This window comes from Pelodiscus sinensis, chromosome 5 (genome assembly GCF_052426305.1).
Source record: "Pelodiscus sinensis isolate ZL-2025 chromosome 5, ASM5242630v1, whole genome shotgun sequence".
In the NCBI taxonomy this organism is placed as follows: domain Eukaryota; kingdom Metazoa; phylum Chordata; order Testudines; family Trionychidae; genus Pelodiscus; species Pelodiscus sinensis.
Genome location: NC_143056.1, coordinates 71,870,886 through 71,885,370, shown reverse-complemented (window position 1 = coordinate 71,885,370; position 14,485 = coordinate 71,870,886). Strand labels below are relative to the sequence as shown.

Sequence of the window (14,485 nt, the reverse complement as noted above, 5' to 3'; positions counted from 1 at the left end):
TGATCCCTGGGCAAATCCAAAGAATGGAAATGCTTTTCTCTCCTCCCCCTGCTTCCCAAAGCATAGGAAGTGGGCTTCATGCTGGTAGCTTGTCTTTTCGCAGATAAGGATGGTTGGCAGTATCTGTTTCCAGTGAAGGATGCGATGTTGAGAAGTAGACTGGCCCTGCGCTGTCTGGACAGGTGGCCCCTTGAGGCTTGTCTGGAAATCTTAGCTTACTGCATCTGTGACCCTGACATAACAGAAGAACTGAAGTCTGATCTGCAGAGCAAAACAGGAGAACTGCAGGTTTATCAAAAGGTACAAAAGCCATTTTATTAGGTAACTAGGTATGGAATATGCTTGTTTTCCTTTGGCAAAGAAAACATCCTCTCCAAACCCTTAGCTAAAATTGAAACCTGGTCAGCTTTCCAACAGTACTGAAATGTCAGGTTAGCTCTTTTCCTTATCCATAATTTTCCCTTTCCAGCTGCCTTTACTTTCAGTTTCCATAGAAGACTGGAGACAAAAGAACAAAATAAAACAAAAATCAAAAAAACGTGTGTCGATTCTTTTAGGATCTCTTTTCCTCCAGCCTGACCAGAGGCAGCAATCACTGGAAACTTCCCAAGAGAGCTTATATTTGTCTGAATTTTTTATCCCAGTTTTACAAGCCTAAGAATTGAGGAATCCAGAGTCTCGCTTGCCTATACTGTGAATAGATTAAATCTACTGGATAGCTGATGCTGTGTTGTCTCTTAGAACTCTGCCAGCAGTCTCTTCATACAGATATGTCTTCACAGGTTTAGGCCTCTATGATAGAATCCTTTCATCTAGTCCTCTTGAACTTGAAGTACATCGCCAAGGATTCCCAGACCTTTCTGGTATGATAAATGTAGCTTCCTGGCTTGATTTAACTCCTGATGCAGTCAGTTCTACCATCTGCCTGGGCCTAGTGATGGGTTTGAAGAAATATTGTTAAAAACAATCTTTCATAGAAACATTTTATTTTATTAGATTTTGAATTTGCAAGATGTCCCATCCTGGAATGACTGGCAAGACCTGAAAGAAGCCTGCATTAATGATCCCCACGCCATTATGAGTGTTATTCTGGAAGCAAAGGTGTGGCATCTTTACATGGCTTTTGTGTTTAAAATATAGAAAATGGTGGGATTATTACATTTTGTTAACCAATGTTTTTAGATGCTTGTATCAACAGAGTTCATAGGGCAGGAAAAAAACTCAATAAATTTGTGTATTGTGGAAGCTAATTGGAATATTTGCTTTAATGTCAAGATTTAAATGAAAACTAAGTACCCCCATAGTTTTGTCCTAATTTTATTTCCACACATAATTCATTTCTTCCATCCTACCAGAAATCCAGCAAGAAATTACTCTCTTGGGTCGTGTGTGTGTAAGTAACATGCTGTCCTTGTCAAGGACAAGCAAAGTTAGAGGGAGGATTTCTTTATGCTTGGAAGAATAAGCACCACATAGTGTGGGCGCTACTCTGGGATTTAAAAAAATCCCTCCAAGACAGAGCTCAAACTTATTTCAACTTTTTTGAATTTTAAAAGTTAAAAATACCACTTTTGGTGAAATACAGGTTTAGACTGCATATGTTGACAGTGAAGTAGAATCCAAGCCCTTAGGAAACTATTAACAACCTTGCTGGAAACTCTCTGTATAATCTGAGAACGTTTACAGAAATATTTGTCCAAAATGCTTTTCTCTTCACTGGCAGGTTACAATAGTTACATCATGTAGGATGGGACTCTGGCAAAATTGTATTGTTTATTATTCTCCCCGGACTGGTCCAGTCCTGAAGTTGTAACTATTTTTTTGCTGGAAAAAAAGTATTCTGTACTGTTACTGAACTGATCTTAAATATTAATCAGAGCATGGGCATGAAATTAATAGCTATAATGAGAGGAGTTGTTTTGCCTTCCTTCTCCTTAGGATTACGAGTTGTGTGAAGAATGGGGTCACTTATACCCCATACCAAGAGAAAACTTGATCAGCCTTCACCAGGAGCACCTCCTGCACTTACTGGAGACGGGAGACAATGAAAAGGCTGTGCAGGTAACCAGAAGCTGTTTCTGCCTTGCTACTTTCAAAGAGTAGGTCACTGCTAAACAAGGCTTTCCAAACACTGCTATTGCGGTCCTCAGGCTACTTGGCAGCATAAAGGTAGATTGCAGCTGAACTCTGTTACAAAGATTCTATCTGTAGAGATGACCAGTCTCAACACACACTACCACCAGGCCACCTTTAATCTTGTCCTCTAGACTGAGGTTTAGAGAACTTCGATTCATTTTGGAACCACAGTATTGCTAACCCCAAGCATTCAAAAAATATGACAACCCCAAACATTTTTAAGTCAGTCTCCTGAATCAAGGCATTTCACAAGTAACACACTTTAAGTTCATATTTGCTAGATAGAGAGCAAGGTTTCAAGTCTTCAGGGGACACCTTTTCTGTCTCTTCTCTGTGACCATAAGGGCAATACACTCCCCCCCCCCCCCCCCAATGAAAGCTCAAGTTTTGAAGTTGGGGCTTCAAGGAAAACCCTAAACATACAGCTTGTCTAAATGGGGCATTTTTAGCCCATATGCAGCACTTTGGCAACTTGTTTTAAAGAACGCTTTTGATGGCCACTATAGCTTGGCCTACCATACAGCTGATGTAAAGCAATTTATGTCAATCTAACTATATCTGTGTACGTCGGGGGAGCTTGGTTGCAGTATGTACTTATCCCACTACACAGACATAAAAATTCCATCTCCATGAGAGAGGCGTAGCTTATGTCCATGTGGTTAGGGGGATACTGTGTCTGTGTAGATACTGCATTACTTATGTTAGCTGTTGGCTGTCATTCTTGTCAATTTCATGGCTACAGTATGGAGCTGTGAAATGTACAAGAAAGCTGAGCTGTCACTCCAGGGCAGATAGGAGGCCCTAGCTAGAGCTAGTCTGTTCCTTTGGGCTTCTCTCTACCAGTTGAGTTGTCCTTGACTGGCTCCCCACTTTAACCCAGATTTCTGGCCTGCAGCTCCCTTCTGGGAACTTAGGCAGCAAAGCCAGGCTCGCAACTGTTGGGTTCCAGGAGCCCAGGCTCTCAGGTACACCCTCACACACCTTCACCCTCTTCAGTCAGTGGAAGTGCTCCTGGTGAGGATGCACATCACCGACAAAAGGGGGGTAATTACTGCAGTGATCATAAGTCTACCTAACATAGATTGACTCAAGTTTCTAAAGCAGACATGCCTTAGGCAAGGGGTGGGCAATCATTTTTGAAGGGTCAGAGCCTTAGGCAGAAGGGGAGCATTTCCATGCTTCCCTGTCCATAGATCCTGATTGGCCTGGGGGTGAGGGAGCGCATGGAATCTTTGCCCCTGCTCTTCCCACGAGAGAACTGCCAGCTGTTCTGAAAAGCTGGCAGTTCCCTCTAGGCGCCCACGCCCCAGGTGGCTGGAGGAGATTTTGCGCATTCCCTCTGTCCCCAGGTCAATCAGGGTCTGGAGCCAGAGGGAGCATGTGAAGTCTCTTGCTCCCTGCCCTGCCAAGGGTGCACAGCTGAATAACTGGCAGTTCCCTCTAAGCACCGGGTGCCCCTGCCAGGGGAGGAGACTTCACGTGCTCCCCAGGCCCTGATTGGCCCAGAAGCAAAGCAGTGGCATGTTGTCCGCAGGCCAGATCAACCTGCTTGGTAGGCCAGATCTGCCCCACGAAGGATCTCTTCCACCCGCTGCCCTAGGCCCGAGCAAAACCCTCCCCCCTTTTTGGGGCTAGTGTTCTGGTGTTTGAGGGGTGTGAGAATAAAGCATGCTGGTTTAAAGGGTTACTATATAGCCATTTTGCAAAATCCCAATAACAATATTGTCATGTTTTTGGGTTTTTTTTAACTTAATGAATCTGCGGGGTTTCTTGGTTTCCACTCAGTGTTAGAAACCATAAGGGAATGTTCTTGTGCTGCTAGTACAGAAGAACCAGGCAGTGAAACTGACCAATCTAATTTCACTGGGGGGAGGAGGGATAGCTCAGTGGTTTGAGCATTGGCCTGCTAAACCCAGGGTTGTGAGTACAGTCCTTGAGAGGGCCCACTTAGGGAGCTGGGGCAGAGCTGTCAGGGATGGTACTTGGTCCTGCCATGAGGGTAGGGGACTGGACTCGATGAGCTCTCAAGGTCCCTTCCAGTTCTATGAGGTAGGTATATCTCCATATGTTTGTTTTGTTTGACTTAATGAAGTGGGAAAGCAAAATGCTTTTGGGTTGAATAATCATAGCAGGTTTTTTTTATTAGTAACACAGAGAGAGAGTAATTACATGCCACCTTACAAAGAACTTTAGAATCCTTACAGGTTAACAGGATTCAGTAATTGACACTCCATTCCTGGTCTTCTATATCTCACTTGCTCTTAAATTAATTTAACTTGTAATTAATCTGTTTGTTTATAATTGTTAGGAACCTGTTCTTGATGATAGATCGTTTAAGTTGGGGGCAGTTAGGCAATGCAGTGATTTGCACATAGAGGTAACTAAAACACACCATCAGATATATATGAGGTTGTTACAATTCAGAAATATGCTTGAGAGACTAGTGGGGGGGGAGTAAAATACCCTACTCTGCATAAGGCAAATGGAGTAGTTGAGCTAAGAGGCTTTCCCTGCTTTGTAGTCAGAAACATCTGGATATCTTTCTCTTGCTTGTTGTAGCTCTTACAGAGAATAGAAGACTCTGGTATGCGCCTTGTGATAAGTGAACAGTGTCTTGACAAGCATCCCAGCTTGGCAGCCTCTCACTTCCTAGCAAATTATCTCACTACCCACTTCTACAAGTACCTGACAGCTGCACGCCATAATGAAATCCAGGCTCTTTACATGGGATCAAAGGTGAGTAAAATCACAGAATCCCAGCTGCTTCACTGCATTCTGCATTTACAGTAAAATGTACTCATTCTACAAACACCTGGTGGAAGATCCGAGAGGAAAATTCTGCAGTACTATGTAGGAAAGTGGGATATATGAATTAGAGATGAAAGAAGTAGGACAGCACTTTAAGCCATAGGTGGGGAACCTTTTTTGGGGTCGGGGACCACTGACTCACAGAAAAATCAGTTGGGGACTGCTCATAGGTGAGAAGTAGGCGGGGGGGACCCTCACTGTTGCCTCTGACGGAGGAGGAGAAAGACACTCCCCACATTTCCCCTTGCATATCAGAGCCTGGCAAGGGGGACAACCTAGTAAATCCTGTGCACTCCAGCCTCCGGGGGGAAGCAGGGGGGCTGGATCACCAGTGCAGGCTCCCAGTGCTGGAGGGGACCTTGAGCCTTGGGGGCCAGACCCAGGCAAGCCAGGACCACATCCAGCTCCTGGGCCTGAGGTTCCCCACCCCTGCTTTAAGCCAGTGGTTCCCAACTGCCAGTCCGTGGATTGTGTTGCGCAGCGAACCGCTGGCTGCCGGTCTGTGGGGGCTGAGGTATACTGCTCAATGCCTCCCCTCCTGCCACGGCTGTTCAGAGAGGTGTGTCCTGCCCCACCTCTTAGCCAACCAGTACTGGGCAGGGGCGGGGTCTCCTCCTGGACGCAGAAGAGTGGTTTGCTTCATGGCAGGAGGGCTGCATGGAGCTTGGCACGGCAGCCTTAGAGCAGCTGCAACTGGGCAGCAGCGCTTAGCTGGCAGCTGGGCGGCAGCACAGGGCTAGGTGAGGGGGGCAGGGCAGGCACTGAGGGCTGCAGGGGTGGGGCTAGTGCTCGGGGACTCTGGGGGGGCAAAGCTAATAATGGGGAGCTGTTGGGGTGGGGCTGTTACTCAGGTGCTCTAAGGGGGGGCTCTAAGAGACGGGGGCTGACACTGTGGGAGGCTTTGGGTGTCCAGGGTGGGGAGCTGGCACTGGGGAGGCTCTGGGGGTGAGGTTAGTAGTGGAGAGGTTACGGGGGCAGGGCTGGCACTGGGAGGCTATGGGGACAGTGCTAATATTGGGGACTGGGGATTCGGGGGGGTTGGGTGCAGTGGGGCTCGAGACAGAAGACTGACACTGGGGGGGTCGGATGGTGGGGGGCTCTAAGGGGTAGGAGGCTGGCATTGGGGCTGGGTTGGGTTTAGGGGACTCTGGGGTCAGTGGCTGGCACTGGGGATAGTGGAGGGGTGGGGGGCTCTAGGAGTTAGGGCTACCTCTGGAAGGCCAGGGCATTTGGCTGAATGAATATGCAAATATGCATATCCAGTGTTATTGGCCCACCAAAAGTTTGCAAATGGGTTTGCTGGTCTGCAATATAAAAAAAGTTGGGAACCGCTGTGCTAGACAGTACTTAGTTCTGTGATGAGTGAAGGGGACTAGACTAGATGATCTCTCAAGGTCCCTTCCAGCGCTATGGTTCCTCCTTATCTTGGGAGAAGGACACAATCTACTATCTCAGAGCAAATTTTGGACAGTTCAATAGCTGTTTGATGCACTCTGAGCAATGTACTGCTACCGGTGTAATAATTAGCACATCACTGCTACCTGTGTAATAATTAGCATGTATATAGTTTATTGTATTTGAGGACCTCCAGATATAGGTGCTATTATTATAAAATCGGGATGGGAGAACTGAGGCATAAAGAGAGAAGCTGCTTTTGCAGAAGTCATATCAAATCCATGACAGGGCTGGGACTAGAACTTGAGTCTCCCGATTTTTGCCATCCCTTTCTCTTGCCACTGTGCTCCACTTGAAACATATATTGAAGCAGATTGAATGGATTGAAGTCGCATTAACTTGTTCTCTGCTCTGTAACATTACCAATATCAAACATGTTTCAGTGCTCCCTAAAATAACTGGGGCATGGTGTAATACACTCTTCCATTACCTGGCTTACCTAGGAGTGCTGGTATATTGGAGAATGACTGTAGTAAGTGGTTGCTCTTGGGAAAAGTATCCCTGCTGTCTCCTCTTTACGCTATGTTGAGTGTGGTGGAGTCCAACAGCAAACAATGTTAAGGATTGGGTTGTTTTTGCATGCTGTCTATTGTATTGGGAGAACCGTATTCTGCCTTTCTATAACCCCTCTCACCTGACAATCAGAAAGCACTTTGTACATGCGAATACCCACTTTACAGGAAGGTTGTGATAGTTTGTTATACAGATTGGGAAACGCACTCTTGCCTCAAGAGCTTTGCCCAAAGTCACATAGCAAGTTTAAGGGAGAGCCAGGGATAGACCCAGGAGTCCTGCCTGTCAGGTCTAAATCTTAACCTCTAGATATTGCTTTCTTCCCCATATAGAGCATTCTGATGATTACTTTTTCGACTGGGGGTGCTGATTGTGTGGTAATGGTCTCTGCCTCCTTCCTGTGTCAAAGGTGTTACTGACTCTTCCTGACCCCTACCGAGCTAGCTACTCCCACCTGTCCTCCAGACCACTGCTCATGTTGGAACAGCTGCTCATGAACATGAAGGTGGACTGGGCAGCGGTGGCTGTGCAGACGTTGCACCAGCTCTTGGCTGGGCAGGAGATTGGCTTCACTGTCGAAGACATGGATGCTTTGCTCTCCAAGTATTCTGAGAAAGCCCTTGACTTCCCTTACTCATTAAAAGAGAAGAGATCATCAGGTGACTATTTCATAATTTTCCTTTTTACCAGAGAAAGCAGGGGTGGAGGCTACCTTGTTGTCAGTCACCCTTAAGAGTACTCCACCCTATTTTACTTGATTGGTGGACCTAATATGTAGTAAGGGGTTTCAATAGCATCTTGCCCCCAAACAAACAGGAGTTTATCCATTTAGACCAAAAGGGGGCAAAGTACAGCCTGCAGGCCGCATCGGGCCCACCTGCCATTTTAATTTGATCTTGAGCTCCCACTAGAGAGGGGGGTCGGGGACTTGCCCTGCTCCATGTGGCTTCTAGAAGCAATGGCATCTCCCCCTTCTGGCAAGCTCCTATGCTGGGGGGCTCTATGCACTGCCCTTGCCCATAGCACCCTGCAGCTCCTATTGTCTAGGAACCATGGCCAATGGGAGCTGCAGGGGCAACACCTTTGGATGGGAACAGCACAGAGAGCTGCCTGGCTGCACCTCTGTGTAGGAGTCAGCCAGAAGGGGAACATGCCACTGTTTCCAGGATCTGCTTGAGGAGGTAAATGCAGATGGGAGCCTTCACCTCTGAGGCCGTCCTGTACATGTCCCAACTCTCTGCCTCAGCCCTGATTCCCCCCTCACCCTCTGAACCCCTTGGTCCCAGCCCAGAACACCTTCCTAGCCCAAACCCCTCATCCCTGGCTCCACTTCAGAACCTGTCCCCACAATTGAAGCCTCATCACTCCTGCACCCCCAAATCTTCAGCCCCATTCCCACCCCGAGCAGGAGCTCCACCCCCCCACACTCCAACTCCTTGCCCCATACCAGAACTGCCTCCTATATCCTGAACTTCTCATTTATGGCCTCATCCCTGATGCTGCACCTCCAGTCAGAACCCTCACCCCCTCCTGCATCCCAACCCTAATTTCATGATCATTCAAGGTTCTCTATACAATTTGCACACCCTTATGCGTTCCTTGGACCAAAAAGTTTCCTTGCTACTAATTTGACCTACACAACATGAAATCTTTAAGAGCTGAGTCCTGTTAGTAGTCTCTGCAAAATCCTCTAGTTTAGGTGAAGTTCTTTCTGTATGATTGTCTCAGTCTCAAGACATCTAGGGCTAGAACAGCAGAAGGTGCTGCAGATCAAATCAAGTGCATCAGCAGAACTGTGTGAGCAGCCTTCTCAGCATTTGCTTACATTATGTCTCCCTCTAATGGTTGAACTTGCATATTAAAATATACATCTTTGGCTTGTTCCAGACAGTTGCTTGGAGGAGAGTCTGACACTCTAATATTAATATGTGCGTTTATCTTGCCATAGAATCAGATGCTTCCTCTTCACTTTGACCATCCTGTTCCAGTGCAGAGGAACCAAAATCAGATGAACACCTACAGGTGTTACATCTGTCACAACTGCAGTATTCTAGTAGAGTTGCAGCACCTGTCCCTCTATCCCTGTGTCTCTCACAACAGTCCTGCCCCGAGATGTGGAGTCTCTGTTTAAATCTCTGGGCAGTAAGATCAACTTGTGTAGTTTGCATGCTGGAGAGTTAGTTTGTTTGTTGGCTAATAGTCCTATATGGACTAACACACTTTTGTGCACTTCTATGAATGGATTATTTTAGTCTTCCTATTGGCAGATGAATGTATGGCTAATATTTTATCTGCTATTTCCTTTGTCCTAGAGTCTGTGATTCGTATCCAAGAAAGTCTCAATCTGGTATCAGAGTCTGACACCTCGTCCAAATCAGGATCAGCAGAACTGTCTCCTACCAGTTTTCCTGGTAAGGAAAAGGTCTGATGGTCACACTGACCCTGATCCTTCTCTTTATCCTTCTCTACTTCCCACTGTGCTCTAATCATGCATCCTACAAACCTCTTTAAAATAACAGTAGTTACAAAAGCCCAAGTAAGTAATAATCTAACACTGTTTGGAGGTCTAGGAAATGTGTGTTTAGGAAAAGGATCTCAGTTTGGTTCTTAATGCATAGATGACCACATCACAAAAATCACCAGCACAAATGGCACTAACTGTGCCCTTTCCAAGCAGTCCTGGCAAAAATGTCAAGTGCTCAATGGGCCATGGAGACTGTACTTTCCCTTTGCTCCTGAAATTTCCCATCATGCCAGGGCTAAGAAAAACAGGTAGGTGGTAGTGTAGGATAAGCTTATGCTGCAAATGCTGTGACAGTATCTGTTCTGTGACTAAACAGGACTTCAAACTCCAAAGCTGTCACCTTGGCATTCTTTATTGTGTGAGATTCTCTGCTTGAGGTCCTACTCTAGATCCGTTGTTCTGCCTCTGTGACCTTGACCCTGTCTTTCTTTTTTTTTTTTTCCTTTGTCCTCTGGAACTAGTTATTTTCTAGGATCAGAGGCCCCTTCCCTCTCCTGATGGGTAGGTTGTCATTTGTCTCAGTGGATGCTGCTCACCAGCCCAGAGCGCAGCTAGCCTGGCACTTTGTTAGCAAAAGCAAAAAAATAAAAATAATAAAAAAAGAAACCTTCTGAGAAGTTCATGCAGCTAAAAATAAAACATACCCAGTTCTTCTTCGAGTAGTGTCCCCGGGGGTGCTCCACTGTAGGTGAAGGGTTGCCCTGAGCCGCAGATCGGAGCTTTGTATAGCAGTTTCCCCTGTTGAGCCACGCATGCCCAGGAGGCGTCTCCAGCCCTTCCCACCTCCTGAGGAGCGTGACTCAACCCCCTCCCTTTCAGTTCCTCTTTAACCACCCTCGTCAGCAGACAGAGCAGCCAGGAGCTCCCTGTCAGACTATCTGACTACTTTTCCCTTAGTTATTTAGGCATAGTTAGCTTCCCCTGTTTTATCCTAGTTACTCTTTCCTTGTTTCTTTATATATAAAAAAAAAAAAAAAACTAGAAATAGGGAAAATAGACTTAATTAAATCTCCCCCTCAGGGGGCTTGAACTTACCTCAAACCGGGACTCCGGTGAACCGGCTTTCTCCCATCTGTCAAAACAAGAAACACATAAAGACTTAAGAAGAAGAAGAAGCAAAACCACATAAACTATAACAATATAGAAGATAAATATAATAATTTCAAGAGGGAGAGAGCCCGCAATGTCCGGCTCCTGAGGTTTTAAAAAGTGCGGTCAAGGCCGGGACCCAATGCCAGCTTCAGATGGCCACTCGGACTGCATACAGTGTTTGCGGGAGACCCACTCTCCCCACAACTGTACCCACTGCAATTCCCTGACGGCGAGAGCCAGAAAAGACCGTGAGCTCCGCCTCAGGATGATTTTATTTGAAAAAGCTCTACAGCCTGCGGGAGAACAATCTGCACCGCGGCAAGAGCCTCCGCCGCCTTCCAGAAATGCCCCGAGAGCGAGACCCTCTCCATCCCGCTCTCTTCCAGCCTCTTTCTCTCCCAAACACAGAGGAGAGGCACACCAGGCTATGAAGTCCCCTGCCACTAAGGCTTCGGGGCGATCCTCCCACTCCGCGCTGGGATCGGGGCGCTCAACAGCTGAGCGGCCCCGGGAGCGCTCTAAGCATCCAGCACGGCATGAAAAGCCGGCGCCGATTCAAACCGCGGTGCCGCTTGCAAGCGTGGCACTGCTTCAAGCCTCTGCGGCACCCCGGGAGCGCTCTAAGCAGCCGGCATGGCATGAAAAGCTGGTGCCGCTTCAGAGCGCGGCACCGCTTCCAGCCCCAGCGCCGCTTCAAGCCTCTGCAGCGCCGAAAGCTACACCACGGCTTAAAGCTGCGGTGCCTCTTAAAGTCACAGCACCGCAGCAAAAGGATGGGCAGCCTCCGAAGCCACTGACACCAACTGATGCTCCGCTGGTCCTCCCACAGCCAGACAAGCAGCCAGATGAGGCTCCTAGGGATCAGCCCCAATAAGAGATTGATCCATACAGCAGGCATCACTATCTGTGCCTGCCCTCTACTTCTTACTCTCCTGAGGGGTCTCAATCAAGGGAATCCCCTCCCAGGTCGATATCACCGTTGTCTCTTCACGACGCTCCCCTTCCTGATGATGACCACCACATGGTCTATTCCTCGCGACATCCGTCACCTGGGAAGGCTTGCTCCCACCATTATAGGGCTCCACCACAACATGGCCCATGGCACCCACACTGGCCTTACCCACCTCCACCTTATCCACCGCAATGGGGACTGTGGGAACACTGGGATCCATATGGACACCGCTCCCCACCTCATTCCACTGTATCCTGGAGAAGTTTGCCTCTGCCACAACCCCTACCTCTAGCAAGTTTTTTGGAGGATGAGGTGGGACAAATCTCAGACAATGACTCAGATACTCAGTCAGTAAACGTCACACACTCCCATGCCCTTGATGCACAACCAGAGGACGCCGTAGTACCATCAGACACTGGAACGATTGATGATCTAAAACAGTTCCAAGAACTATTCAAGAGAGTAGCGACAAGCCAGAATGTCTCCCTGCAAGAGGTGCAGAAGAAACAATACCAATTGTTAAAGAATCTACATCCGACACTACAGGGCAAGATTGCCCTACCCATAGACGAGGCAATCATGGAGACCTCCCATACCGCTCATCCCAAGAGTTCTGCGCAAGATCCTGAGAGACAAAGCCCTAGTCACCCTGATTGCGCCATCATGGTCTCGCCAAACCTGGTACCCATACCTTCAGAGGCTAGCGGTCTCAGGACGACGGCAGGATACTGCATCAACAACTCAATACCCTGCATCTTCACACATGGCTTCTCTCTGGTTCTCGGAGGTAGAAGAGCGCTGCTCCCAGTGAGTAAAAGACGTCCTCCTCCATAGCAGGAGACAGTCTACTCGGAAAACTTACCAACAGAAATGGACACGTTTCTGTCACTGGTGTCAGTGAGCCAAAGTGGAGCCCCGTGCCTCACCACTAAATACCATCCAAGACTACTACTATTGTAGCTGATTATCAGTAGTTTATAATCAAGCTGGAAGGGCATACTGAGTGGTATCCAGCAGAGATCGGTCCTAAGTTGGGTTCTATTCAGTATCTTAATAAATGATTTTGATACTGGTATGGAGAATACACTTATACATTTGCAGACAATGCCAAGCTGGGAGAGGCTGCAAGCGCTTTAGAGGACCCGACTAGAATACAAAATGATCTTGAGAAACTGGAGAAATGTTTTGAAATAAACACTAAGTAAACTTGAAATTCAGTAAGGACAAATGCAAAATACTGGACTTGGGAAGGAATAATCAATTAGAGATACAAAATGGGAAATGACTGTCTAGGTCTAGGAATGATTACTGCAAAAAACAATCTGGGACTTTATTTTGGATCACAAACTAAATGAGTCAACAACATAATGTTGTGCAAACTGTGATTATCGTTCTGGGAGGTATTAGCGGGAGTGTCAAAAGCAAGACACAAGAAGCACTACTTCCTCTCTACTCAGCGCTGATTGTGTCCAGGCATCACAGTTCAGGAAAAATGTCGACAAATTAGAGAAAATCTAGAGGAGAGCCACAAAATTGATTAAATTAGGTCTAGAAGACTTGCGTTATCAGGAAACATTAAAAAAAATGTGCTTGATTAGTCTGGCTTTAAGACAGTGTCTTAACTCACTTTTCTGCCATGCTTATCCCAGGTCTACCACCACATAAACACAACACAAACAATCCTATCCAGCCTGTGTCTGTCTTTACACATGTTACTGTAGTCTGCTGAGAAGCAGAAATTGAATGCCCAGAATTTTTAAGAAAGCCAGAGCCAGTTGTTGGATTGGACAAACTAGAGCCATTAGTTTATTGGCTTGAAACTATAAGTGTAAGTGTAGCCTATTTGTGATGAAATTTAATTGTTTCTTAAATTTAAATGAGAAATTTATTTTTTAAATATTTGTTAAAAAAAACATTGAAAAATTCAATTTTTTATCATTGATTTTTATCCACGCTGCTTTCAGAGTTGAGCAGTTGGAGAGCGGCAGCTGTTAATAAGTCACGCAGCTCTGAAGACAGTTTCCTGCCAGCAGCAGTGCAGAAGTAAGGGCAGCAATACCATATCATGCTACCCTTTACTTCTGTGCTGCCGCCTTCAGAGCTGGGTGAATTGACTTCCTGTTGGCAAAGAGCTCAGCTCTGAAGGCAGCACCGCCATAGCATCAGTAAGGGTATGCCATCCTTACTAGGGATGTTGAATTGCTTTTAATCAGCTAATCGAGTAGTCAATGGAATTTCCATCAACTACTTGATTAGTCAATAAGGGGGAAAACTGCAGAGCCTCAGGCACCTGGTGCGAGCCGTGAACCAGCTGATTCCCCGCTCATGCCCGTTCCCCCACTATACCTCTTTCTCTCCTGCCCCTACTGCAGAAACAGTGCTGGGGGGAACTAGATTTTAAGCTGACTCCCCTCCTCCCTCCCCCCTGTCCCCAGCACCAGCTTCTGCTCCTCCCCTACCCTGATAGAGGAGGCAAAGTGAGTAGTGACTTGACTACCTGATAAGCATACGCTCAACTAGTTGCTTACACTCCTAATCCTTATGACTGCATTGCTGCTCATGGTCTAAAAGGCTATTTTTTTGTTTAGCTCAGTAGCATGAGCCCACATCTGTCAACTTGGGTTGGAGGCTCACTGCTGCTGGCTGTGTAGACACAATGATCCTTATGCCTAGCCCTCCTGTGACTGGGAGGTTTGAGCCAAAGTCTGGGACCAGAACAACTTTCACGTAAAGGATCTCTTCGCTGTGCATTTAGGGGAGAATGGCCCTGCAGGGTGGGTGTTTCTCACTTGACTTCCTGCTCTGTAGCTTTCTGTATTCTCCTTCACTGCAATGAAGAGTGCATGATCAGAGGTTATGCTATGAGACAGGTCTGGTATATTTAAAATCCGTGAACTGGAGCTAGGGAATTGGTCAGTGGATAAGAGACGACGGGAAAAAGGATTCAGAAGAGCAGCATGGAGGATGTGATACGTCAGCCTCTCTTGTATTCCTAATGCAAACAT

The 14,485-nt window shown here is 46.9% G+C and overlaps 1 protein-coding gene across 1 annotated transcript in view; it reads left to right on the top strand.

The window, feature by feature from the left end:
- Window positions 1–14,485, top strand: part of ZFYVE26 (zinc finger FYVE-type containing 26) — a 71,817-nt gene that overhangs the window by 36,592 nt on the left and 20,740 nt on the right. Inside the window, 6 exon segments of the mRNA XM_006113399.5 lie at window positions 104–300; window positions 997–1,101; window positions 1,939–2,061; window positions 4,696–4,872; window positions 7,322–7,571; window positions 9,225–9,323. Coding sequence (XP_006113461.4) covers window positions 104–300; window positions 997–1,101; window positions 1,939–2,061; window positions 4,696–4,872; window positions 7,322–7,571; window positions 9,225–9,323 — 951 coding nt within the window.